The sequence below is a fragment of the Phyllopteryx taeniolatus genome, chromosome 13, assembly GCF_024500385.1.
Source record: "Phyllopteryx taeniolatus isolate TA_2022b chromosome 13, UOR_Ptae_1.2, whole genome shotgun sequence".
Classification (NCBI taxonomy): Eukaryota; Metazoa; Chordata; class Actinopteri; order Syngnathiformes; family Syngnathidae; genus Phyllopteryx; species Phyllopteryx taeniolatus.
Window position 1 is genome coordinate 1,851,058 of NC_084514.1, and position 26,793 is coordinate 1,877,850.

Consider the following 26,793-nt stretch of genomic DNA (forward strand, 5'->3'; position numbering starts at 1 on the left):
TCCAACCTTCCTCTGTGGTGTTTGCATTTTCTCCCCGTGCCTGTGTGTACGGAATACTCGGACACTCTGTCCTGTGATTAGCACACAACCGGTTCAAGGTGTACCCTGGCTCTTGCTCAAAGTCAGCTGGGATAGGCTCCAGCACACCTGCCACCCTAGTGAGGATAACCAGTACAGAGGACAGATTTAACATCATTTCACCCTTTTTTTAATAGGGAAATAACGTCAGCAAAAGTCAAAGTAGAGTTTAGAAGAGTGTTTAGACACACTTGTTGTCTAGATAATTGACGGTTGTTGTTAAAGTGCGAAATGAATCAAACTGTGTTGAAATGAGTTGAGTATGAAGGTAATATTTCAGGACAAAAATCTGGATTTAATATCATTTTAACCCTTTTTTTTAATTGGGAAAGCAATATCAGAAAAAGCCAAAGTGTAGCTTAAATTTGTTTTTGTTTGTTTTTAAAAGCTATACTTTGTTGTTTTTCCAGAAAATGATGTTAAAATGTTGACTCAGTATTTTTCCGTCCACTGTAACATTTTTATGTCCATAAAGCGCATTTAAATACACCTTTTGACGTCCAATGTATATATTAATATATATTTCCGATATCACTTATCCCTTTTTAGGCTCCTGGGTGTGCTGGAGCAAATCCCAGCTGACTTCGGGTGAGAGGTAGGGTACACCATGGACTGGTAAAAGTGAAAGTATATCTTATTAGTGTGTCTAAATACACTTGTTGGTTGTGAAATATAATATTTGAGATACAAATATTAATGTGGCATCATTTTAACATAAAGTGCTTTATAAATAAAGTTGAGTTGAGTCTTTAATGAGAAACAACTAGTAAAATTCTAAGTACAGCTTTCAAGTATGATTAATTTAAATGAGTTTTCTGGCTTTAAAAACATAATAGTGGAGAGAATATTGATCAAACATCATTTCAACCTTTTTTTTTTTACTGCGAAAATATCCTCAGAAAAAGTCAAAGTAGATCTTAAACGTGTATTTCAAATCAACTATTGACAATACAAATGTAATATTGGGGGTGACAATCCAAATCCTTCTGCCTTCAGACTTTGTAGTGTGAGACATCACTGTGCAGTCACAAATGAATTGTGCGATAATAACACAACAAACAGCATTAGCGTCGGGAAAACAGAAACGGCAAGAGCTGGAGCTCAGCTGTCGGGGAGTGAAATGAAAAGCAATAAAAGTTGACAATATAATACGTGCACACAGGAGGTGCGGAACACCGACAAGTGACAAGTGAAAACACTTGTGTGCAATCAAGTTGGCATGCATCACTGCACTGAGAGCCTGGGCGTCAATTCTGTGACAAATCTCATTGGTAGCAAAAGGCAGGAGTGATAAACTGAAAGAACGTTCATATATTTATAAACAGGAAAATGTGTTTGTCCCTAAGTCCCTAGCTATTTGTTGTTTGCACATTCATCGAGAATGATGAATTAAATGCACATCATTTTAGTATGTCATATATTAATTTTGCAATTTAAGCTGAAGCCTTCGATGTTGGAAAACCACGGAGGTAAGGCTCGCAGTGACCATAAGCAGGGCCAGATGAAATCGGGGCCCCGTCTGTGTCCAACACCTGATGCCGAGCTCAGGCTACACAAATGTATGTATCTAATGTTTTGACCCGAGAGAAACGTCGCAAACGTTCACTGTCGTGGCCGATCATTTGTGTTACGAGTCCCCGATCGAGCCTCGATACCAGTGCAGTGTGACATAATCAACGATTGCCATTCTGGCGTCTAGGGCACCTCATGACCACGACGCAGAAAGTTTGGCGTGTCAGAATGTTGTTTTTGTTTTTTTTCTTCAAATGAGGCTACATTCAAATATTGCTAGCAGTTAGCATATTGTCTCCCTTCAAAGGTCCGGTATTTTGCCAAACCAACTTTTTCTAGTATTTGGGATGTAATATCGTCTCTTTGGTTCCTCAGTAAACATGTGAAGTATGAATTAAAATCGCCCGCGCATTCCTGAGTTCCAGACATTTTTCTGCCGACAGGCCTGAAATCAGGAAATTCATCTTATCTACGTCACTAGAAAAACTCCCCCTTCCCTTTTCGCTCCCCAGCGCTATCAACATAACAAACACGTGTGCTCTCACAAGTGGGTCTTCTACATGGAGGCAACCAATCAGAGGAAAGGAGGCGGTCTTCGCCAAATATGGACAAAGTGGATACAAAACTGAACAGAAGTAGCTGTCAGAGGTGCCTTTTCCGGACATTCGTATGACAAAACCAAGGTGTTTTTCTTTAAGTACAATTGACACTATTGTAGAGTCACTCTATGGAGGACCTTTAAGTAACATTAGGTTTTTCTATATGAAAAAAAGTTTCTTTTTATATAAAAGTCTTTTGGATCCGAGAAATTGTCGAACAAGAGACAGAGGCTAGAGATTGAGCAGGTTCTGATCACAAAGAATGAATTTGAACAAATACACAAATTCATTTTTGAGCATTTCCCAGGAGAGAATGGTCACTGGTCTGGCCTTGGTCTGGCCTGCAGAGGCTGATGTCATGTCTGGACTTGTTGTTGGACTGGTATACTAATTAGTCGAGTTGAGTCATATCCAACTGCGGGTGCTTAATTTGTATTATTTCCTGGCGACTCACCCTGCACCCACGTTTGGCGTATGTGTGGGCTACTGTACTCTACATACTTCACTTTCTCCCCAGCATGTGTGGAGAAGGTTTTATTTAATTCAAGTCCTGACTGACTGTTTGTGCTTTTACCATGGCTTTCATCCGTGTCTCCTGTTAAGGTGGCTTCTTGCAACAGCTGGTCCTCGTCTCTTTCTTCACTGTGACCTAATCTGATTCAGTGCCACGCTTCTTAGGTTGATGTCACACAACTTGAGGCTAAACTGGTAAGTCCAATAGCAATGGAGTCCCAGCTTTTTGTGGACATCATCATTTTTGTTCAAAAACAATCTAGCTGGAAAATACACAGAAAAGACAGCAGTAAGTTAGCTCAAAATGTGGTAAAGTTTGTGGGCTCCCTCCAAGGGTACATGGGGAAAAAATCATTGTCTAAGTGCAGTTCAGTTGTATTTAACTTTGATGTTTAATACATTTGAACTGAATCATTATTCAAGTAATTTTTTCCCCACGATAGTTAAGTGATGTGTTAATGATCAAACTGTGCAGAATACCATAGTGGCTTACAATATTATTAAATATACTCTTTGGAAATAACATCTCTGTCCTGTTTTTACTGAACACTTAGGCCTACTACGCTCGTGTATTTTTTAATCTTGTCATTATGATGGTACTATATTGCAGTTTTACCTGTAATATTTGACTCATAATGTTTTCATTTTACTTTAATTACATATTTTTAATTTGTTACTGTATGTTTTTTTTTACATGTAATAATCTCTAATAAAAGGGGTTTAAAGTATTAAAAAAGCCTTTACAAATAGAATGAAAATCAGTTTTCTATGTTTATGATTGTGGTTGCAGATACTGAGAGCTGTTTGTTTACCTTACCGTAAGAGGGGCGCAATGTGAAAAGCCTCTCAATATGATGCCGTTATTCTTCACCACGGCAACCACAATAATACATCTGCAGTTTTTTCAGTGAGTAACTTTCTGACACTGTCACATATGCAATTCAATCCATGCGAAATGACAAGAGGAAAGGCCGACTCGCTCACATGCGGAAGGCGACGCATCGGTGTTGTCAGTCGATGATGCGCTGTGCACAAAGCCTCCTTTTACCCAACAGGCAAGCTGTAGACACACATGGCAGCTTGGTCACCATGGAGACCTGCAGGCTTTAGTAACTCGTGGGTAAGAAGCCAAAGCCTATTGAGTGGGAGCCGTGCCTCCGTGAAATACCGAGTGCACCCAAAAAAAAAAAACAAAGTTGTCGTCCACTCCCTCCTCGCGTTAATATATATTGACAAGCTTTGTGCGAGTGGAGCATTGTCACAGTTCTTGGCTGGTGCGGCAACAGACAATGTGAGCGGGTATACAGAATGCGCTGGTGATAACCACTGGCGACTTGAATATGTCAGTGGACCTCATATCTGTCTGCCCGTGCCTCGATCAGATTCACCCAAATCGCATTAAACCAGCGGTCTACCCTGCAGTTGAACGTGGTCTGAGCGTTTACTTCCCGCTACCTAATTGTCACTCTGCCAGGTGCATCTCAAAGGACACACCCTCATTCAACTTGGCCCCTACCTTGGCGCAGACCGGTCTGCCAATTTGGCAAACACACACAGCGAGCGTCGCGCTTGCACAAAAATCGGAATCCGTCAGCATTTGACGCCGCCGCAGATCCGCTGTCTGTAAAAATAGAGCCCTCAATGTAAAGTTCAAAAGTGATTCATATCGCAGATGCACCTTGCATATCTATTTTTTTTTTTTACTGTGTTAAATGGCACACAAATGTAAAAAGAAGTTAACCTGGAGTAAAGCATTAAAATAATAAACACTCTACCTGAACTTTGGCGACATCTTTTACTGCTTTGAGTAAAGATGTAAGAAACATTTGATGTTTTTGACCTTTTACTGTGATGTGAATCTCAGTATTTTCCTCATTTGGGTATCGAAATGACTAATAAAAACAAGTTTTCTGAATAAATAAACAAATATTTATTATGTACTGCCCGCTGAAAAATAATAAAACAAGGAACGACAGTGATGGCAGAACTATATATTAAATCCGTCTAATTTCAGTTGTTTGTGTTATTATTTGTCAGTATATATGAAAAACTGAAAAAATAAAAACTTTGAATAAAGTTTGTATGCTTGATGTGAAAGTTTTTCAGTTACTGTAGATATTGTTGTGGTTTTCTTACAATACTGTAGATCAGTTATTGCGCATGCATCGTGATTTGGTAACGTTGGCATACTTTGATATTGAATGGTGAGTTACTCTCTCCCACGTACTTTGAGTTGTTTATCTTCTCCACATTCTTCTTCTCTTGACAGCCCTTGTTGAGGCTACTCCTCCTTTTGGAATAAGTATCACACAAAAAAAAGCCTCAAACAAGGGCCTTTTGTTGACCTGTTTATTCTTGGTGCTAAAGAGGCTGACATTTCACTTGCTAAATATTAAGTTAAAAGCAATGCGGTCCCTCTGGGAAATGCTTACAGAGTCATTTTAGGACCAAACACAAAAGTACAGTACAAGGTCAGGATTCTTCTCCCTTGTAGTTGGACCACGTCTGCATTATTTTTAACATGCTTGCAGTCAGAAGGCAAACTGCATGCAGAATCCAATGGAAAAACCAAAGTAGGCGACACACTCTTGTGGAATCTTGGAGGAACTAGATAAGCTACATTTGCACTTAGGTTTACAAAAAGGCTACCTACCGTACACCCGAGGTCAGTAATGTCAAATGTACGCCCCGTGGGCCAGAACCAGCCCATCAGGCGGTCCAATCCGGCCCGTGGGCATTGTTCTTCCTCTCAGGGAACTTTTAGTTCATTTATACATATAGACTTTTATTTTGAAACTTGCTTTTATTTTGACACAAGCACTGTAGAACCGGAAGTGCTGTGACTCGCGTGACGTGACATGCACGTAACTGAGAGAAAGAAAGAAAAGATCGGCGCGGGTGGACCCTTGAATATAATTTTCACGTCACACTACAGACCGCCTCCAAGTTTTGATACCCCCTGTTGCGTACTGTCAGGTTGAATTGCATTCACCCCGTTTTACTACGGCTGACTCGGTTTCTCATTTGCGCCGTGACTTTCCATGGCAAATGTTTTGACACTTTAAAGAGCTTGCCGGGGATCTATGGCAATCACCGCCTGTCATGTTTGTCCATCTCGTCCCCCCACTTTGTCACGACCAACCCGTTTTGTACACGGTGGCGCGAAACGAGGCCGCCGTGACCGCTGGGAACGTAGTGTAAAAAGCCTAAGCAGTAGCTGGCTGCTGCATTAAGGTTTGTAAACAATTATCTGCTCCAGACGTCTGCACACCATTTTTCAAATGAAACCTTTGTTACATTAATGACGAACATATTGTAAATGTATCTTTTTTTTCTTTTCTTTTCTGCAGCAGGTCTGGGAAATATTTTTCCTATCTGGGGCACCATCAGTTTTTATAGATTTTTTTCCCCCACAAAGTTTCTTTAACATCCATCCATTTTCTGAGCCGCTTCTCCTCACTAGGGTCGCGGGCGTGCCGGAGCCTATCCCAGCTGTCATCGGGCAGGAGGCGGGGTACACCCTAAACTGGTTCCCAGCGCCAATCGCAGGGCACATACAAACAAACAACCATTTGCACTCACAGTCACACCTACGGGCAATTAAGAGTCTCCAATGAATGCATGTTTTTGGGATGTGGGAGGAAACCCACGCAGGCACGGGGAGAACATGCAAAGTCCACACAGGTGGGGTCGGGGATTGAACCCGGGTCCTCAGAACTGTGAGGCAGACGCTCTAACCAGTCGTCCACCGTGCCGTGTTTCTTTAACATATCATTTTAAAAAGATGTAATCCGTGCTTATCAATGTTTTTCATCCCATTGCAATTGTGTATTTCAGGTATCCCTTGATGAATTAGATTTTGTTAAATAAACCCCTAAAAATGTTCCCCCAAAAGGCACAATGTGGTTTATTGAAACAAAATGTGATACGCAGATTTACCGAAACTACAGGATTAAGCATGGAAGACATCCACCGTCACATCACACATCAATTTGTTCATGGCACAAGAAATTTATGGCGACAAGGACAGTGTTAGATAAAAGCAGGCATGGCTGACCAAATTTTAAAAAGCACCAAACAAACAAACGGAAAACTTGATATACTTTTCATTTTGAAGTAATTTCCAAGTATGTGTCAATTAACTTGCTTTTGTAATAACAGTATTAAACTCTAAAGAGACTTTATGGACACTCTGTCCATTAAAGGTCTCATATTTTGGATAGTTCGAGCGCCATCGAGTGACACTCTAACATGGACTGGTCAATTAAAAAAAACACTTGCTTTGTCATACGAGTGTCCAGAAAAAGACCCTCTGACAGCTACTTCTGTTTGACCCAGTTTTGTTTCCGCTTTGTCCATATTACTCTGATTAGTTGCCTCTGTGTAGAAGCTCCACTTCTGAGAGCGCACGTGTTTGTTATTTTGACATCACTGGCTCAGGAGCGGAAAGAGAAGGTGCAAATCTTCGCTAGCGATGTAGATAATCTTGAGAAATTCGAATGACCTGATTTCAGGCCTTTCGGCAGAAAAATGTTTCAGGCATTCATGTTTACTGAGGCACCATAGATATTACATCCCAAATACTAGAAAATGTTGGCTTGGTAAAATATGGCACCTTCAATGTAATGTGTGTGTTGCAACAATCAAACAAATCTATCCATCCATTTTTCAAAGTCTGGTCACCAATTGCAGGACACACAGGACCGGACACATACCTGTATAGACAAACAACCACTCGGATTCACACCTATGGACAATGTAGAGTTTGGTTTGTTTGTTTTTGGAATGTGGGAGGGAGCTGGAATCCCCAGAGTGCCACGTACGTGGTTAGGGCGAAGGCGAGGAACGCAAGGCAAGAACATGGTGGACCCAATTGCAGGGAAGCAGGGAGGCAAGGCAGGAGTGCGGGAATCTCAAAATAATCATATTTAATTCCAAAAACAAAGGAAAACAAAGATCACGAAAAAGTCAAACAAAGTCCAAAATCTAAACACAAAGTAACAAAAGAAACACTTGAGTGAACCCAAAACAAGAAACAAGACATGACTGGTGAAATACCTGAGCGACAATGACATGGCAAGACATGTGACAACGACAACTGGCAACTATGACATGGCAAAGACGTGACAACGACAATGAACCGACCAGAACTGAAAGAAACCAGGGAACTAAATACAAACAAATTGACGAGACAACGAGGAACACCTGGACAAGACGAGTGGCTAGAGAGAGCTGATTGGTCGACACAAAGTAGACGAGAACAGGTGGACACAACAACCTAATGAGCACACGACAAACATGGAACACAGGAAAACATTGAACAAAACTAAACACAACCCAAACCAAAACACAGACCATGACACAGAGAAATTAAGAGAGAACATGCAAATTCCAGAGAGGAAGGCCGGAGATGAAATTCCAATCCTGAACCGCAGTACTGAGGCAGGCATGCGAACCGCTATTCCATCATGCATGGAAAATAAATAAGTCAATAATGTTGTGTAATAATATAGTGAATTTGAAAAAATCAATTAGACTGGGAATCCTACAGTATTTTCCTCTATGACAAACAAATCAATACAGCTACGTGCAGTGTGCCTGGCTTGGGTGAGCTAATTTCAAGCGACAATACAAAACAGACTGAAAAACCTAGCTTTTTTTTTTTTTTTTTACATTCATAATTTGATCTTCCATCCATCCATTTTCTGTACAGCTTATCCGAGCTGACTGGTAAGCCAATCACAGTGCACAGATAGACAAACAAACCAAAACAAAAAAAAACCATCTGCATTACTACAGTCACACATGGACAATTTCATCTTCAATGAAGTCAACATTTTGGAATGTGGGAGGAAAAAAAACATACAAACACAAGGAGAAGATGCAAACTGTGAGGAGCTGAGATTTGAACCCTGAACCTCAAATTGTGAGGCAGATGTGCTAACCTCTCATTCACCATACTGCCCTATTTTGATCATTTGCTTGATGAAACATAATGCTTTTATTGACTTAAGTATCCATGACCAGGGTGTGTGTTTGAGGGGTGTGCGTCAAATCTTTGGTGATGTTGAAGTGGGTGCGTGGGTTCAAAAGTTTGGGATATGCTGACCAGCGAGCTCAGTTTGTCAGGTGTAAACGCCAACCTTATTCCTCACCTTCTGGCCCAGAACTGACGGTGTGATTAGCACACGCCTGCACATCCTGCGTCAGTGCGCTCGTGTGTGCCAACACGCGTATGTCATCAGTTGCAAAATGTGACAGGAGGCTGCAAATCAAGCCTCATCTCACGTCGCTCGTATGATTGCGTCGAATTTCGCTCGTACCGCATCGCGACGTGGCATTTGCAATGTTTGCAGCATGTGCCGTTGGGTAATCTCCTATTAATTGCTAAAAGGAAGCCATCTGTGGTGCTGCGGTTGATTTCTGGGAATGTTTAGACCTCAAAATGGATAATGCAACCAATTCTGGTTGATTGCCACGATGGTACCGCCACAACAATAGGGCCACGGCTTTGATAAATCAATTCCATGCTTTTGCCTCTTTCTCGCCTCCAGCTCGTGGAAACAATCAGCAGTTGGTTTCCCATCTGACCATTCTGCTACGAAATGGACGCCGTCTTTTCCGCACAAGCCGTAACGGGCCCGGCCGCAGTAACACGGCTCATTTCCCGTCTCGTATTCCCTAAAGGGGGATGAAGCTATGCATCACGCTTGGCTTGTGAGATGTGCTTTTGACCTTCCTCTTATTAGGTGGCCTCTAAAAAGTAACACAAGTGCTAATCGACCACTAGCAGACGGTCAGCAAGGCCTTCTCTGTTGCCCTAAACATTATCAGAAGCAGTGACCAACATTTACAGCCTAAATTCTAATATTTGTTTCATTCGTTGTTTTAATTTATTCCCAACAGTCTTTTCTCTTTATTTTGTATCATTTAACTTGGCTGCACTGCTCCTAGCATGTGTGTGTGGATGCAAATGTTTTTTTCGCCAATCAGATTTCAGCCTCTCTGTTGCCATGTCAATCTAATGGTGGCATCTTGGTGCCACCATTAGTACGGAGGTTGCCAAGTATGGAGGTTGGACTAAGGAGTGGAGCTTCATTTAGTCAGGTGATAACATTCTCTAATAGAAAAAAAAAGTGCTTTGGCACCTGTAGGCAATTCTTTTTTTGGTGGGCATCAAGTACTCCCAGATTTTTTAGCCATTCACGGTGAAGCCCCCTAATCAACCCAAATCGCAGGGGTTCATTGTAGTGCTGGCCGATGTAACTTCAACTGCATTGGCAACGGGATTGTTTCTTTAACCAATCAGATTTCAAATTCGTCCTCAGAAGCGTCATTGAGGACCAGCTCACTGGCATTTTTCGGGCCTCTAAATTGATTGGTCAGAGCAAAACACGTCTGTAGTGAGCTCCACATCCATCCATCCGTTTTCTGAACCGCTTCTCCTCGCTCGGGTCGCGGGCGTGCTGGAGCCTATTTCAGCTATCATCGGACAAGAGGCGGCGTACACCCTGAACTGGTTGCCAGCCAATCGCAGGGCACATACAAACAAACAAACATTCGCACCTACGGGCAATTTAGAGTTGTCAATCAACCTACCATGCATGTTTTTGGGATGTGGGAGGAAACCGGAGTACCCGGAGAGGTAACTGAACACTTCAGTTACCAAATATACTGCCCGCTGCTGTAATCTACATTCAGGGGGTCATCTGAAAATTGGGGCACTGCAAAAAGTGGCACACAGGCCCTTTTTACTCTGGAAAATTAGACCTCAACCCCCCCACACACACACACACACAAAATTCGTTCACTTCTAAAGCCGTTATCTTTCTTGTGACACACTTTTAGCAGGCGGATTGGCGGAGCACAAGGCACCATATGCTACAGGACCGGAGCTGGGCCATGCTGCACTGGGGCAGTTCCTGGAACTCAACATCTGGCCTACATTTGTGCCTGACATGGTGACTTTAATCCTTCAGAGAGCGCTCCCTCACACACATCATAACATGGCAATCCTAGACAACTGTTAAAATATAGTAGAACCGCCAAAAGTCGACTCGTAATTGTTGCTATGTGGCACTTAAACAATGGAGTGCGCCACATGCGGCATAAATACACAAATGAATCAACTTCTTTTTACACTTGTGTGACAGTTCGGGAGACTTGTTGACAATAACATGGGGGGAAAAAATCTAAAGAACTCTCCGCTATACTGGACATATTTGACCTCTCTCAACATATTAACAGTCCAAGCCACACTTAAGGTCACATCTTAGACCTGGTCATATCTGAGGATGTTGAAATTCTATCAATTGACATTGAGGATATGGCTATTTCTGACCATTTTTGTGTATTCTTTGAATTACAGATTATTCCAAACATTCAGACAACCTCTATGTCTATTAAGAAAAGATGCGCCACATCCATAAATCCACACACTAATTGAAAAAAAAATAATATGTGTAAGTGTTTTCGCCACACTTGCCTCATTCAGCCTCCTAGCTCTGCCCCCAGTCGTCATGGTAACGAAACCTGCTCTCGACATTGGCCCCGCAGTAGAGGTGGCGGGGTGAACATCGGCTCATGCGTTGTAGCCCTCTAAATCATAATGGAATCGTTCGTGATCTGTCGAGATTACCACCTAGTAGAATCTCCCTTTAATAGCTTTATTTATGATTCGTGATGTGAACCTGCAGAGAAACACAGCCTGACTGAATCAGCTTCTCAGTTCTTTTTTTTGGTTCATCAGTTTCACTTTGTACCAGATGCACTGTGCAGCTGCACAGAATGTGAATGATGCTTTAAAAACAGCCAGCTCAGGACTTCTAGAAAAAACATATGGACTAACCCAAAAAAAAATTGCCAGGTGGTCAGAAACTGTGTCTTCAGACAAATGCTATCATGATGCTATTTGAACTATTTGTGAAGGCTTAAGATTAGATAGACATTCACGGAACAATTCATTAGGTAAACCTGCACAATGCAACACCGTTTTGAATGAGAGCCCTCTACATCCATCGTCCATCTGTCCGTCATTCCATCCATACATCCCATAACCCAGGTGACTTTGGGCGAAAGGCAGACTACTCCCTGGAGTGTTTGCCAGTCAATCTCAGGGAATATGTAGCAGGAGACGACCAGTCACTCACATTCACGCTACCACTAAGTGGGAACAGAACCCACATTGCCCCTCACTTGTAGCTAATGTAAGGTAACAAAAATAAAATGTATATCCCCTTTTGCTGCAGTTAAGAAGCACATGTTTTCATATTTTGCATGCCTATTAACAACTATTGTGCCTTGGTCTCATCACAGTAGTTAACACGGCAAGGACAGACATAGTGCCTGGGGAGCAGTTTTTGGGTCCCGCAGCCATGGGTGTAAACTGATATCCCCAGAGTGACAGGTGTCAATCTGTTCTATGCTCAGTGACATACTGTAGTGTGGATTGCACATTTTAGCCCCCTGCACTGTGGACCTGGAGTTCCTTGGCCTCTTTTGCCCTTACAGTATTCAGCCTTTTTTTCTTCTTCTTCTTTTTCTACCCTTTTGGCCACTGTAGTAAACGTGTGTCAAAACAAAGCAGGGTTAGAGTGCATTGTCACAAATCACATCACGTTTGTGTCTCAGTCTGAAATGGAAAAACCGCTACTGCGGATCTGTACTTGGAATTACCTCCTAGTCGCTTATAGCCATGACGTACGTAGACTCTTAAATGGGTCGGGTGTGGAGTGCGAAGAGGAATGCAGAGAGCAGCAGCAGGTGATTTTCGATTGGGCTCGTCATCATTCGGTTCACGGTTCAACTGGAGACTACACTCTGGACTGTTCGCCAGTCAATCGCAGGGCACATGTAGAGAAACAACCATTTTATGGACAATTTAGAATCTTCAATGAGCTCAACTCGCATGGAAAGTGGGAGGAAGCCGAAATACCCAAAGAAAACTCACCCAAGCACAGGAGGAAATGCCTGTGCAAGTCCACACAAGTAGCTGATATTCGAACGCAGAATCTTTCAACTGTGAGGCAGACGTAATAACAACTAGTAATTGATCCTTTCTGCTCTTTTTTTTTTTTCCTTTGGGGCAAACACCTCACACCACATTACCGACCACCGCCCCAGCGCATGCGTGCTACCGCACTGTGCAGCTTTGCCTAATTTTATGTTCAGTTTGTGGCAAGTTTAACAACAGAAGCTATTCTCCCATGAAAGAATCCAGTGCAGTTATTTCCCCCACTAATCAAGATATACGCCATAGTGACTAAATAAGGGGACACTACATCACAATGGAATACATTCATCAATTCATCTATAAGGCATTAAGAATAAACTCCTTAATGTTCATCTTCCCAACACGTTTTGGACTATTGCATGCTTCTATTTTTTGGGGGAACAGTTTTGAAAAGGTCTTTTTTTTCTGTTCCAGCATGTACAGAACAAAGTCTCTAATGGCATGATTGGATAAGTTTGGTGTTGAAGAATTTGAACTCTGACATCGAGTACATCAAACGCTTTTAGAGTGAGAGTTAGACCCTTCTTGGGTCCAACATAGAGGCAAATGGGGGGCTAGTTTTAAAAATTAGTCATATTTTTTGGCTATTTTACTCCTACTTTCTTTATTCACTACAATTTTCTTAATTGTATTCTAATTGTGTTGTGTCCTAAAACCTTTGTACATATGGTACTGTACCTGTAAGGTAGTATTGCTCAGAAAAATCTCAAAATGTTCTGGAAGTTTACAAGACTAAAAATGAGCCTTTCAGAGTCAGCGGGAGATAAGATAGATCGGATATGTAGTCTGCGACTGTGCTTTGCCCAAATGTGCCCAGAGATGAAGTGTGATTACACAGACGGGTGCGCGTTGTCTGAGAAAATGTTGCTGCTGCTGCTGCTGCTGCTGCTGAACTGGGTCGCACACAATATATTGTAACCTAAAAAAAAATAATAATAATAATAATTGGTGATAAGACATCTTTGAATGCAAATAAAGTATCACACTGAGAGCTTTTGTGTAAACTTAACATTTGTTTATCTGCATTTTCATGGAGAGGGAACAGAGTTAGAGCAAGCTGATGGCAGAGGCCAGCGGGCAAGACACGGGGGGACATTGCATGTTTTTGGGTGTCGGAATAAAGGTGTGAAAACAGAAAGTGGATGCTGTAAGAGTGGCTCTGCCACACATCCACGGTGGGTCGAGGACTACAATCATGAACTCGCAGGAGGGTGCGCTGACTGTTGCGCAGCATAACAACGCACAAAGGAGCTCATTTATAGGTGCTCAACGCAAATCATTATTTGCAGCCAAATCTTCAGCTTTTACTGTTTCTGTCTGAGACCCTTATCTACTCATTGACATGCAAACACGGCCCTCTTCTCTTGTCGTCATTCTACACGAGCACCTATTTCCAACATACTTCCATTAGCATATATTTCATTCTCAGCCTTTCGGTCATCTGGCAGTTCTGACTTTTCACCATCTCTTTGTAACAGCCTTTTGTAAGACAAGGAACATGTATGGTCGCGTCGAGTCTACTACAAGGCAGTAGAATCATATGATTCACCTCAGCCAAGTAACAAAGGATAACTAAGTTCATGATAACAATAATAGTAATCATGAAGGAATATCATAAAAGTGTTATTAGAGATGTGACTGTTAATTTGTAAATTGTTATGCACTGCCCCTTCTTTAAAACAAAATATTATCTACATAAACATACAGTGTGTGAGATAAATATTAAGTATATTTATAGTTGTATTTGTTGTTTCTAATTTAAAAAAAACAAAAAAACTCTTTCAGTAGATTTCTGTATTTTCCCTCTAAAATGATAATTTTTCAAGGATTTTAATGAGGTGCTTTTAAATGGGGCGGCACGGTGGCCGACTGGTTAGAGCGTCTGGCCTACAGTTCTGAGGACCGGGGTTCAATCCCCGGCCCCGCCTGCGTGGGTTTTCTCCGAGCACTCCGGTTTCCTCCCACATCCCAAAAACATGCGTGGTAGGTTGATTGAAGACTCTAAATTGCCCGTAGGTTTGAATGTGAGTGCGAATGGTTGTTTGTTTACGTGTGCCCTGCGATTGGCTGGCAACCAGTTCAGGGTGTACCCCGCCTCCTGTCCGATGACCCGCGACCCCAGTGAGGATAAGCCGCTCAGAAAATGGATGGATGGATGGAGGCTTTTAAATGTCTGCGAACAAGACGGTCAGGGGCCTGACTTATCAACCTTGCGTACGCACGGCGTGATTGGTCAGATTTTTTGGGTCGTACGACATTCTAAGCTTTTGTGCATACGTACACTTTTAGCAAGAATCCTGCACACTCTTTAATAAGCGAGGCACCAGGAATAAACAGCACATCTTTTTACAAAGGCCAGACATTTCATTCGGTACACCTACACAATTGAATGAGAGCCAATACTTTGTATCCTCTTCAAGGAGACATATTATGCCTTTTCTCCACGGTTTAAACCCACTCCCAGGTGTCTTAATAACTTGTGCGTAGCATTCTTTAGTGAAGGCCCCAAGGATCAAGTCTTATAGTGCACTCAACACCCCCTAATTTTTGCCTCGCTGAGATTGTCTGGGTTGACGGTGCTGTCTCCCGCAAATGATCTGGAAATAGGCAGCTCAGTCTTTGTTTACTTGTTTGCTTAATTTCACACTTGATGGGTAGGTTGGCACTCCAGGGACATATTTAACTAGTTTTTATACAAACAATAAAAAGTACATTTCCCATTGTACTGTATGTCCCATTTAAAGAAAATAACACCCAATTAATTATTATACAGTATCAACAAAAAGTTAACTAAAACTCTAGAAGAAAAAAAAACACCTCTCAGTGTCGTGCAAGGCAAATTACAACAACAATACACATTTAGGTGTCAGTCGAAACGTATTATTATTGTGTTTGTGAAGGAAGCCTTTTAAATGCAGCTCTTGTGCAGCCGTACCTAATATTTTGTCCACTGAGTATCGACAGCACAATGTCCTGTACATGTGGTCCATCTGAGCCTGTCTTTTGCCACGTGGATGCTTTCCCTCCAAACCGTACCATTTGCAGCCGTGCCCTCACATGGCATCGGCATGTTCACAGCCTGGTGTCACTGAGCCATTACTAACATCAGCTACAGCCGTTTCGGTGCCCAAAGCAGCCAAACTCAAATGTGTGAGCACCAGCTCCTAAATTCACCATGCATGTGTGGAAAAGGAAGAGCGAGCAGGGTGATTCAAGGCTACACGGTGTCCGCCGTGTTCGGGTCTTACTCACGGCGTTATTATTATGGCGTGTATTTTTATGATAATAAGCTGGTGAGTCAAGGATGAGTCCATTTACCGATGGTGCTGGTGAAGGCCATTGACACTACAAAAACTCCAAAAGTGTCTTAAAAAAAACATATATTTGACGAACTACGGTCACAATTCAATAACTGAGGTTCTTGTTTTCTTGTACTTTACAATGGAGACACACTTGGAGCTTTTTTCTTGAAAACTGAACCTGGCAGAGCTATCAATCCACCCTTCCGCCCGTCCATCCAATCATCAATATAGCCATCCAGATTCAACTGATGACTGACCAATCCATCCATCCATAAGCAAACACCCCTGAACCCACTCGCTCAACTAACTATCCAAACTAACCAACAGAATGACCAACCATCCAGCCAACATCCAACAAAGCATCATTATGTCCATAGTCCCATCCACTTACCCAACCGACCAACTGTTCTAGCCATGCGCTTAAACACTCACCTAAGTGACTGGTGGCCTGTGATCCAATCCTTGATTGGGGATTTCCTCACCTGGATGCTTTGTACCCAGCCTCAGATCCTTAGGTCATTACATCATTATTTTCAACCTGTATGCGTGTGTGTGTGCGTGTGTGCGTGTGCCTGTGTCCCTCTAGACTAGCGGCGGGACGGATCGATTTTAATATAGGAAAGAAGCACTGTGAGTTGCATTTTATGTATCGAAAGCGCTCCATGAATAAAGTCTTGACTTGATTTGAACCAACCAAGCAACCATCTATCCATCCATCCAGTTAAAAATGACAGCAATGACCCTTGAGCTCTGCGACCTTCGTCAACTTGTGCCGTAGGTCATTCAAAAATCATCCAATTTTTGCATAGACACTGGACATGCGCCATACACTTGAGAGTTTGAAGCACCCTGTGAAGAAGCAAAAACACACACCCTGCAAGCTCTAAATCCAACGAAAGCATCGCAAAGCTATTTTTCCATCATCATTTGTAAACATTTTGTACGCTTTTAAATCATTCATGATACAAGACAAGGCTCTAGTAAGATTTTCTTAACACGCGCATACCTTGTAGGAGGTGTGATTGGCATCCCAAAGTGACAACGTCCACGGGCGCTATGACCCAGCAGACAGTCTGGCCCTTCATGGAGACATCAGTTGATGTCACAGAATGTATAAAAAGCAGCACTTTGAGGCTCGCCTCGTCAGTCACCCTCGGCGGGGGCCCAAGGAGGCGCGCGTCTGGAGAACCTTTCACCTTCCATGCGGATTATGTCCCTCACGCGTTGGCGCGGCAGCACATCAGCAGCGTGCGCAGCCACGATGAAGAGTGGTACATTTTTATCCCCGCGGCGGGGAGTGGATTACAAGTAAAAAAGCCGAATGATTCGTGCCATGGCGTTGAGGAGGACACTTTCTTTGAATCCCCCCACAAAGTGCGAGAGGCTGGGCAGAATATGAGCCAAGAGTGACCAGAGAAGCGATGGAGGGCGCCGGCCAAGTGGAGCCCAGCCTGCCGGTCAACGCCTCCAACATCAGCCGGCCCGAGGATGCGTCCGAGGCGGGCTGGGGCGCGCACAGCCTCGCCTACCAGATCGGCCTGGCCTCGCTCCTTTCCGCCATCACGCTGGCCACCAGCCTGTCCAACGCTTTCGTCATCGCCACCATCTCCCAGTCCAAGAAGCTCCAGACGCCCGCCAACTTCCTCATCGCCTCGCTGGCCGTCACCGACCTGCTGGTGTCCATCCTGGTCATGCCCGTGTGCGTCCTCTACACGGTCATCCACGAGTGGACGCTCGGCCAGGTGGTGTGCGACGTGTGGCTGTCGTCGGACATAACCTGCTGCACGGCGTCCATCCTCCACCTGTGCGTCATCGCCCTGGACCGCTACTGGGCCATCACGGACGCAGTGGAGTACTCGAAAAAGCGCACGCCGGGGCGCGCGGCCGGCATGGTGGCCACCGCCTGGGTGATCGCCATCTCCATCTCTCTGCCGCCGCTCTTCTGGAGGCAGGTCAAGGCGGACGAGCTGACCAGCTGCAGCGTCAACACGGACCACATCTTCTACACCATCTACTCCACCTTCGGCGCCTTTTACATCCCCACCCTGCTGCTCATCGTCCTCTACGGGCGCATCTACGTGGAGGCGCGCAAACGCATCCTCAAGCAGTCTCCCAAGAAGAAGAAGAAGGCGGCGGGCAAGAGGCTGACCACCGCGTACTTGCAGGCCACGGGCTCCCCCGGTTCCAACGCCTCCACCAGCCCCTTGCAGGGCGGGAGGCACGACGCGCCGTCCTGCAGCGACACCAACTCCTCCACTAGCGACAACCAGGTGAAGGTGACTCTGTCGGACGCTGCTCTGGAGAAGAAGCGCATCTCGGCGGCGAGGGAGAGGAAGGCCACCAAGACGCTGGGCATCATTCTGGGCGCCTACATCGTGTGCTGGCTGCCCTTCTTCATCTACACGCTGGTGGTGGCCGCATGCGACGCCTGCGTCATCCCGGAGCTCTTTGACTTCTTCACCTGGCTCGGCTACCTGAACTCGCTCATCAACCCCATCATATACACCATGTCCAACGAGGACTTCAAGAAAGCGTTCCACAAACTGGTGCTCTTCAGATGCTGCAGAGGGTGATCTTTGAAATTGTTGTTTGTTTGTTTTTTGGTTTTTTGGGGGGAATATAAGCAGAGGCCATAAATAACAGTTCAAAGCCATGGCGGGTGACAAAAAAGAGATTCCTATAAGAGGGAATCCACGGATTCATTTATTACATTGCATATGACATTGCTGGAATCATGCACTTGGGAAAAGTAGATTTATTGACTAAAAAAACCCATATGACATCATTGCAGGCTGACTCTTGTCGTCATGCATACAAATACACCAAAAAGGCCAAAAAAAAATTCAAGAAATGCATAATCTAACAGATACGCATTCAAAAAATAGAAATCTGCCTTAACAAAGATAATAATGCTCACCTTTGTGTATTCATTTAACAATATTTTGTATTATGTAATCTATTATTTTCTATAATGTATGATTTTTTAAATTTCATTTAAAAATTATTCAATCTAATTTATTTATTTATTTTGCTGTTTTGAATCCCTTACGGGCAAATTCTATTTCCACCTAACGTGTAATAATAATTGCATTTCTTTATTGTTGAGGTTTGCAGTGTGGTGGGCATACGCAAGTGTTTTTGTTTTTCTCACAAAATTTAATGACACAAATGCATTCAAAATATTACAAACACAATCAAAATAATACACATTTAGTCAAAAAAGGAGTTAGCTTTATTATTTTTAAAAAGGCAGCATTATTAGCATTCCTCTTGTATTGGATCATATTAAATCAGGGGTGGGAAACCTATAACTCGTGGGCCATACGTGGCGCGCAAGAGCATTCCATCCGGTCTGCCATGCAATTCTAAAAACGATTAAAACCTCAGCTGAACTGTTATTAAAATAAACAACAACCTGAAAACATATATAATAATGCTTAAAAAAATATAATAATAAACATTTGTTGGAGCATTGTATAAGACTTCATAGTCAATGTAATGGCCGGCCCCTGATAGGAAGGAGGTTCTCCACCCCTGCATTCGATCGTGCGGTGCATCCTCATTGTAAACTTGTCTCAAGCGTTGCACAGTTTGGAATCAGATTGTGTATGTGTGCGTATTTTCAGATCACTTTTGATATCATGCTTCTTATGGTTTCAAATGTCACACAGATAAGCTGTGTGAGCTGCTATAGTGTGTGTCTGCAATGTGATGTTTGACCTCCACAAATGCACACGCACGCACGCACAGACACACACACACGGATTGATCTCTTTCTTCTCAGAGATGCTGTGCAATAAAGTATTTCAAGTATTACTTTGGCCTGTTCCATGAGTTGTTGTGGGTACGCAGGTCATGTCTGAGTTAGCACCACAGACAGACAGAATGCATTTTCCTTTATTTATATATGGACATTGTAATACATTATGATTAATAGAGCAAGCTCCCAATATGGGACATCCTCTCGGCACATTCAACTTTGCAGAGCCGCTCATTTGCTCGTGGTTTTCACATCACCTTGTAGTCTGATCCGTCCGAGAAACGACGACGTCACCAAAACAACAACAACAACAGGGAGAAATGATAGCTTTCATCGGCAATAGTAACATCACCCAGGAAAGGCTGCTCATGACGCCAACACACACACACACACAGGCGTACACAGGCGTCTTATTCGACTCTTCATGAGTTGGCATAAGGCTCCTCGTGCGTTAGCAATGCACCTGAACAATGAACCGACAGATGTTCCTCACACCATTTTGGGGGATTGACTTCAAACTCACGCTCCTGCAATCTAATACTGGATAGGATACACAAATATATGCTTTTATGTCTGGAAAATTAATTCATGCCCAAATAAGGCCATATAAGCAATAAACAAACATATGCGATTAAAATTTTCATCCTTTGATTGTGGACAAACAACCTTATTTCACTAAATATCAGAGATTTTGCAGCATTGCGTTTTAAATATGAATTGAATAGTCAGTAGAGACAGGGGGAAACGATATACTGTACTTTTTATTATGAATGGACTATCTGACAAGCAAGCCATGTAAACATTATAATCTGTATATGTTTCCCATTATGTATGCAATTTTAGAATTCAAAGTTAGAGCAGCAGTGGCCACAAACACTTATGTAGGTAGCACCAATTCGGTAGGCTTGGCCAGTGCTGAAGATTGGGTCGTGGTGGTTCCTGATGTGTTGAGCTAAGATCTTGTGGCCTATCGCGGCCCTAAGCTTAGCAAACCGCCAGGACACAGAAGCCAAGGAGTTAGCGACACCCCAGTGCCGAGAAACCACTTGGAACCCAGAACCCCCCACCCCACCACCACCAAAGCCCTCAGGCACACCGCAAGGGTGCTGGGTTTGTCGGGCCCTAAGGTACACTAACTCTAGGCCTACCGCCCGTATAATGAATACTTTCCGTCCAGTCACACTTACCAAGTCCCAGATTGGCAGATATGACCTTCATGCATCTCCCTGTGAGGACTGCAACGAGCCCTCTGTTGACACGGCATTGCTAGAACAAATACATGAATTACAGTGCCTTTTTCCTCTTAGCGCCATGGCCTGCTTTGCTGCTTTGCATGGAGTGAAGGGCGCATGCCGGTGTTAATGATCACAACACATGGATAATGGAGCCATAAACTATGTCAGCACTCAATGCAGTTTTGGTTAACAGGTTTTATGGTTTTACCTGATGGTGGTGGCAGGAAGCCCTGGTGGCATTCATCACCAGAAATTGAAAATATGCGGTCCCATCTGCTATAAATAAATTGCTCCACCACGGTGAGAACAATTGACCTTGACATGCGGTGGAATGAGTCAGCAGGTTATCTATTAAGCGGACCAAGAAGGTAAGAAGATTGAACCATTTAGGACTGTCAAACTCACTTTTTCTCATCAATATCATCATTTAATTGCACTGGATTCAATCAAACCGTTGCAGGTCTTTGTGGCGATTGATCAACTCGTTTCCACGTTTAAATCCTTCTCCCTGGGAAATGAATAAAAAAATAAAGACTAATTGAAATCAATACCTACTATCAGAAGACCAAATCTCTTCTCTGCTTTTTCAAACAGTATGTGGCTACAGCAGGGGCTAACGTATGATGGATGTCACCCACAATGCACACTTGAGCTTATTAATATTCACGTGTATACTGTGCGCACTTCAATGGACACGTGTGCTCCAAAGGTGCTTTTAAAAGACCCCCGGCACCTCACGTTAGCGCTACTTGTCGCCCATGAAGACAATATATGTTCCTCTGGCTTTTTGAATCACACAATTGGACACGCTGGATGTGGCTTGCTGTAAAGGATCGCAGTTATAAAGCACAAAAATAAAAATAAATAACAAATCTCACAGCTACATTGACCCACTCGACAGGCCATTGCCCGTGCTTCCGCTTGTGGGGGCGCCTACGCTGCACGACAAGGAGCTCACAGCCGAAATGTATCACATTTCACAGCCACTCACACGTCCAAAGGCACAATGCCATAAAACTTGTTATGTGGATGTGTGGCATAGTGGTGGAGGGACCATAATGGCCACACTGAGAGGAAAAAGCAGATTCTACTCGGCCATATTGGTCCAACAACTCAAGTCGTAACTTTATCATCACTCAACATATATTTTTTTTCATTTTTAGCAAACACAGAAAAATCAATTTCATTTATTAGAATTCAATACATTTTTGTTTTACCTTCTTTCAAGAATGACATAACCTACAGTTCTTTAATTGTGTTGTATTGTGAAGACACCGTATTTGATTATTTTTCTTTCCAGTGGATAGAAAGATTGCAAAATTTTTGTATTCATTCTTTTATTTGGAATGTCCTGTAACAATCCTGTGTGTCTGACATGAATGGCAACACAAGATATGGCCAGACATGCAGCAAAATAATTTGAATTGTACAATTGTGTGGCTCCTTAAAGTTATGGCTCTTGACTTACACGACTCACAAAAAGTTAGGGATATTCAGCTTTTGGCTGTAATTGCAGGATGAACCTAAAGTGACGTACAACACTGCACAATGACCCAGCCTTACCCGAATTAAGTGAACCATCGCAAAATAACTTACTCCTGGCGACTCTTTACCGCACACCGAGTCATTAATGATTGCATTATTGCAGATCCATCGGCATGCTGCAACGGAAAAATGACGACCCTGTATCGGATTTTAATGCTCCTCATACAGTATACTTTACTGTATTATTTTGTATTAAACCACAAAAACATTGCCTTGTTGTCAAGGAAGAAGTGGACGACCACAAAAAGAAGAAAAAAAAAGATAAAGGTCATAGTGATGATATTTCGGGAGGCTGTTGGCGAATCATTGATGGCTCCATTGAACGATTGCATCCGTGCATTTTGGCGGCAGAGACTCTTCATGCATTGTTTTCTAGCCACAAGTACAAATGAAATTATAAATATAATTGAGTATTATTGTCAAACACAATATACTGTATATATATATATATATATATATATATCCATCCATCCATCCATTTTCTACCGCTTATCCAGGTCGGGTCGCGGGGGCAGTAGTTTTAGCAGGGACGCCCAGACTTCCCTTTCCCCAGCCACTTCATCCAGCTCTTCCGGGAGGATCCCGAGGCGTTCCCAGGCCAGCCACAGGACGTAGTCTCTCCAGCGTGTCCTGGGTCGTCCCCGGGGTCTCCTCCCGGTGGGATGTGCCCGGAACACCTCACCAGGGAGGCGTCCGGGAGGCATCCGAATCAGTTTAGGATTATTTGCTAAAAACAATAAAGTTGATCAGTTTGAACATTAAATATCTCGTCATTGTAGTGTATTCAATTAAATATAGGTCGAACATGATTTGCAAATCATTTTAACACAACGTCCCAACTTCATTGGAATTGGGGTTGTAGTTCACTCGGACCTTCACAGAGGAAAAAGAATATATTACAGACAAAAGGAACAATGAGCTGTCTTGTTCTTTTCTGCCATTGAACGCAGCCCCACTTATGGGTCAAGCTCACAGTTTCATCCTGAACTGCTTTAAAATGCAGAGCGAAGACAGCGCGTCAAGAACTTGCCCTTTCTCACACAATGCAGAATAGATTGAGATTTAGATGCTCGAAGTTAAAACGAGGGTAGAACAGTGTGGCAAATATAAGAGTGGGTTAAGCGTTGTCACGCACTTACGTACAACTAAAGTATGTACTGTAGCTGTTGTACATTCTTAGTATGTACTAATTCCTAGTATGTATTATACAGTATGTGCATACGATGGCGTCTTTTGAAAAAGATCAAAATAAAACATCCGACGGGTGGACTTGGACTTGGCGGAGAGCCTGCACGAATAGCAATGAGGGCTTTCCCTGCACCTTGAGGCTCCATGTACATATTGTCTATTAACCTTTTGATATTAAGTATGAAGAAGGTGCATTGAGACGGAAACCCGGCGAGCGTGTTTGTAATTTCTCAATTTCACATGCAATAGCAACACCAAATGTCACAGCAGCTATTAGCATGAAATTTGCTTGACGCGAGCCTAATTCGGCGCTCTCCTCATCGGCCTCCAAAGCCTCCAGCTTGTTGTCAACGCGCATTTTCCGTGCCGCCCGCAGACGTCCTGCTGCTGTCAGATGCTTTGACACAGGTTTGGTTTTTGGAACAGCTTCAGGGGGCTCTTTACCTGGAAGACACTACATTTAACCTTCATCATCCACTGCATCAACATCCATTGTTGGTTTCGTTGATTAAAAATCACATTGATTCCTCCTGTGGATCCTCTTGTAACATTTTTTCTTTGCACTTTCCATCATGGTTACTTTTTCAAGGTTCGCTTCGTGTCTGCTAAGCTTCTAGAAACTAATTGTCATGGTTACGATCAAACAACTGGTGCTCGCAGTGCGACAAAGCAATCAAGACTCGACGAGGAGGGCAAAAAAAATCATTCGATAGATGCATGCAGGGCATGTGAGTCATGAAAAGCCCGCTAATAGCGTAAAAAAAATGCAGTTCTTTTATGTGACAAAGTCATCGCTGAAGGTTGGATGAGGATCAGAAGGGACAAGTGGCTAGTAAGCATATACGGCACGGACAAAAGTATTGGGACACAAGCCACTTGCTACACATACTGCAACCTCCAAGGTCAAACACGATCTTTTACAGTTGTTCTTATTTTAAAAACGTTTTCCCAGAGGAAATAATGGAAAGGAAATTCCTCTGTTCCAGGGTCACATTTTCATAAATTACACTGGGTTCAAATTTTTTTTTTGGGGGGGGGGGGGGGGGGGGGGGGGATAAGTTGTCTATGTTTATTTTTGTGACATTATTGGCTGATTTTTAATAAGATTTCTCACCTAAAAAAAATATATCAATATATCAGCACAAATATACAAATATAAGCAAGCTGTTGATGCAGTGAGCAATGGAACAACACAATCTTCTTTCCATGGCATGGTATTATGTCCTGTACCATGTTACTATATTGTATTTCATTGAGTTCAATTGTATGTGACACTGATGGAGATCATCCTATTCACCTTTGATAAGCTGCCACTCACTTCATGTGCTACGCGTCCCCGCTCCTTGCTATTACTTTTCCCATCCGCCCTCTGCTTTTATGTGCCCGCCTCCCTTTCACGACATCCTGCTTCTCCACTTTTTCCTCCTCTGTTGGCCCATTGTCCTTCACTTGCTTCTTATCACCGCCACACACATCAGCTTTGCTTTACTCCACGGTCCTGCTTGATGAAATGAACCCTGCCCACTGGGGATATTACACACTGGATAGCACGATTCATGGCTCCATCTTCTCTCTACCTGCACAACACCGCCTCCTCCTCCTCCTCCTCCTCCGTCTCCTTCAATAGATCCCTTCAGGGCCGAGACGTGAGTGTTTCATCCACCTGTGGTCGGTATTATAAGCAGCGAAGGATATGAGTCCTCACGTGAGCCCCATTCAGGCACCCATGTGACGGCTTTGGGCCACTTATTTCCTCATCATAAAGCATCTCGTCACTGAACCGTCTTAATCAGAGCTTCTTCAGCACAAATTTCCCCGGTGTCACAATTAATGTCATCTCTGGGATCTCATTTTCCTCCTCGTACAATAGTGTCTCTTATCAGGTTAGCTTGACACGTGCTTGCATGTTGGTTTTCATAAGCTCTATAAGGTTGACGTACATGAGAATGAATATCTCTCAAGTTGATGCTGTTTTGATTTGATTTGGTTTTTTGCAACACAAACTCAAAGTATGCTGTGTTGAGATCAACATCCATCTGTCTTAAAAGTAGATGCCAGGAAAGCCAATCTCCCAGTACGTTTCCAAATGCATGCATCATCCCAAACTCGCCCCTTGTCGGAGGTCTCCTTTTGTTAACGCGGGGTGCGCACATACTGGTAATTGGGCCTAATTAAAATAGTTTTTTCTCTTCCAAAGTCAGTAATGTCGGATGTCTTTAAAACAGCGATTATGAACCAAGCTGCCAGATGAGATATTCTGGGGGGAATTGCCCAATTTCACTCAATTTGTCCAACAAATATTATTTATTAATTATAAATAATATACATGTCTTTGTTTATCCGTCTACGCCAGTGATGTACAGTATAGTGACAGGCAAAACAAATAAATCCCCCTCCGATTGGGTGCCATGAGATTCTTCTCATGCCTTAGCTTAATAAATGTTGGGAAACACTGCTCTATAAGATTATCCTGACCAATTATCTCTTGGTGTGCGCTGTGTTAAAACGTTTTTTTTCCCAAGGCTTCGGTTCCATGTACAGCTCCTAAAAAAAAAAAAAACTAAACGTCTTATATTTGTTTTTCAATACAGTGCAGCAGTTCGCTTCTTCTTGTTGTTCTTCTTCTTTTTTTACACTTGTATGACAGAAAGAAATTGAAAAAACCGCTAGTGGAGGTAATAAAAGTTTGTGATGACAACAGTTTAAACCTGGAACAGATTGGGGAAATATATAAATATATCTGACCAAATTTGTTCGACTGCATTTGAATTTATAAATAATAATAATAATTGAATAATAGTAATTTTAAAAATTCCAGACAGAATTATGATCATCCACAAGAGTTCAAAGGCTACAAAAAAAAGAAAAAAAAGAAAGGATTTCCAAAAGGCTTTGATTGAAGTTACAAGCATTTTATTTATTACCCCCTTTCAAGCCACTCAAGCATACAAGCATAGTTAAAAAAAAAATCAAACCATACAATAAAAATGACAAACCATAAACCATAAATGATAAGGGAAATGTTAACTTGAAAAGGCAGTCCAGAATA

General features: G+C 42.8%; 1 protein-coding gene and 1 long non-coding RNA gene across 2 annotated transcripts; both read left to right on the forward strand.

Moving 5' to 3' along the window:
- The first annotated feature begins 80 nt into the window (after window positions 1-80).
- LOC133488318 (uncharacterized) lies at window positions 81-4,474 on the forward strand. The gene is made up of 2 exons (XR_009791617.1): window positions 81-673; window positions 2,793-4,474. It is a non-coding gene; the product is annotated as an uncharacterized LOC133488318 (long non-coding RNA).
- A 6,110-nt stretch (window positions 4,475-10,584) lies between these two features.
- Window positions 10,585-19,832, forward strand: htr1b (5-hydroxytryptamine (serotonin) receptor 1B). The gene has a single exon (XM_061795876.1). It carries the CDS (start codon window positions 17,438-17,440, stop codon window positions 18,587-18,589), a length of 1,152 nt encoding a protein of 383 aa, XP_061651860.1. The 5' UTR covers window positions 10,585-17,437; the 3' UTR covers window positions 18,590-19,832.
- The last annotated feature ends 6,961 nt before the right edge of the window (window positions 19,833-26,793 follow it).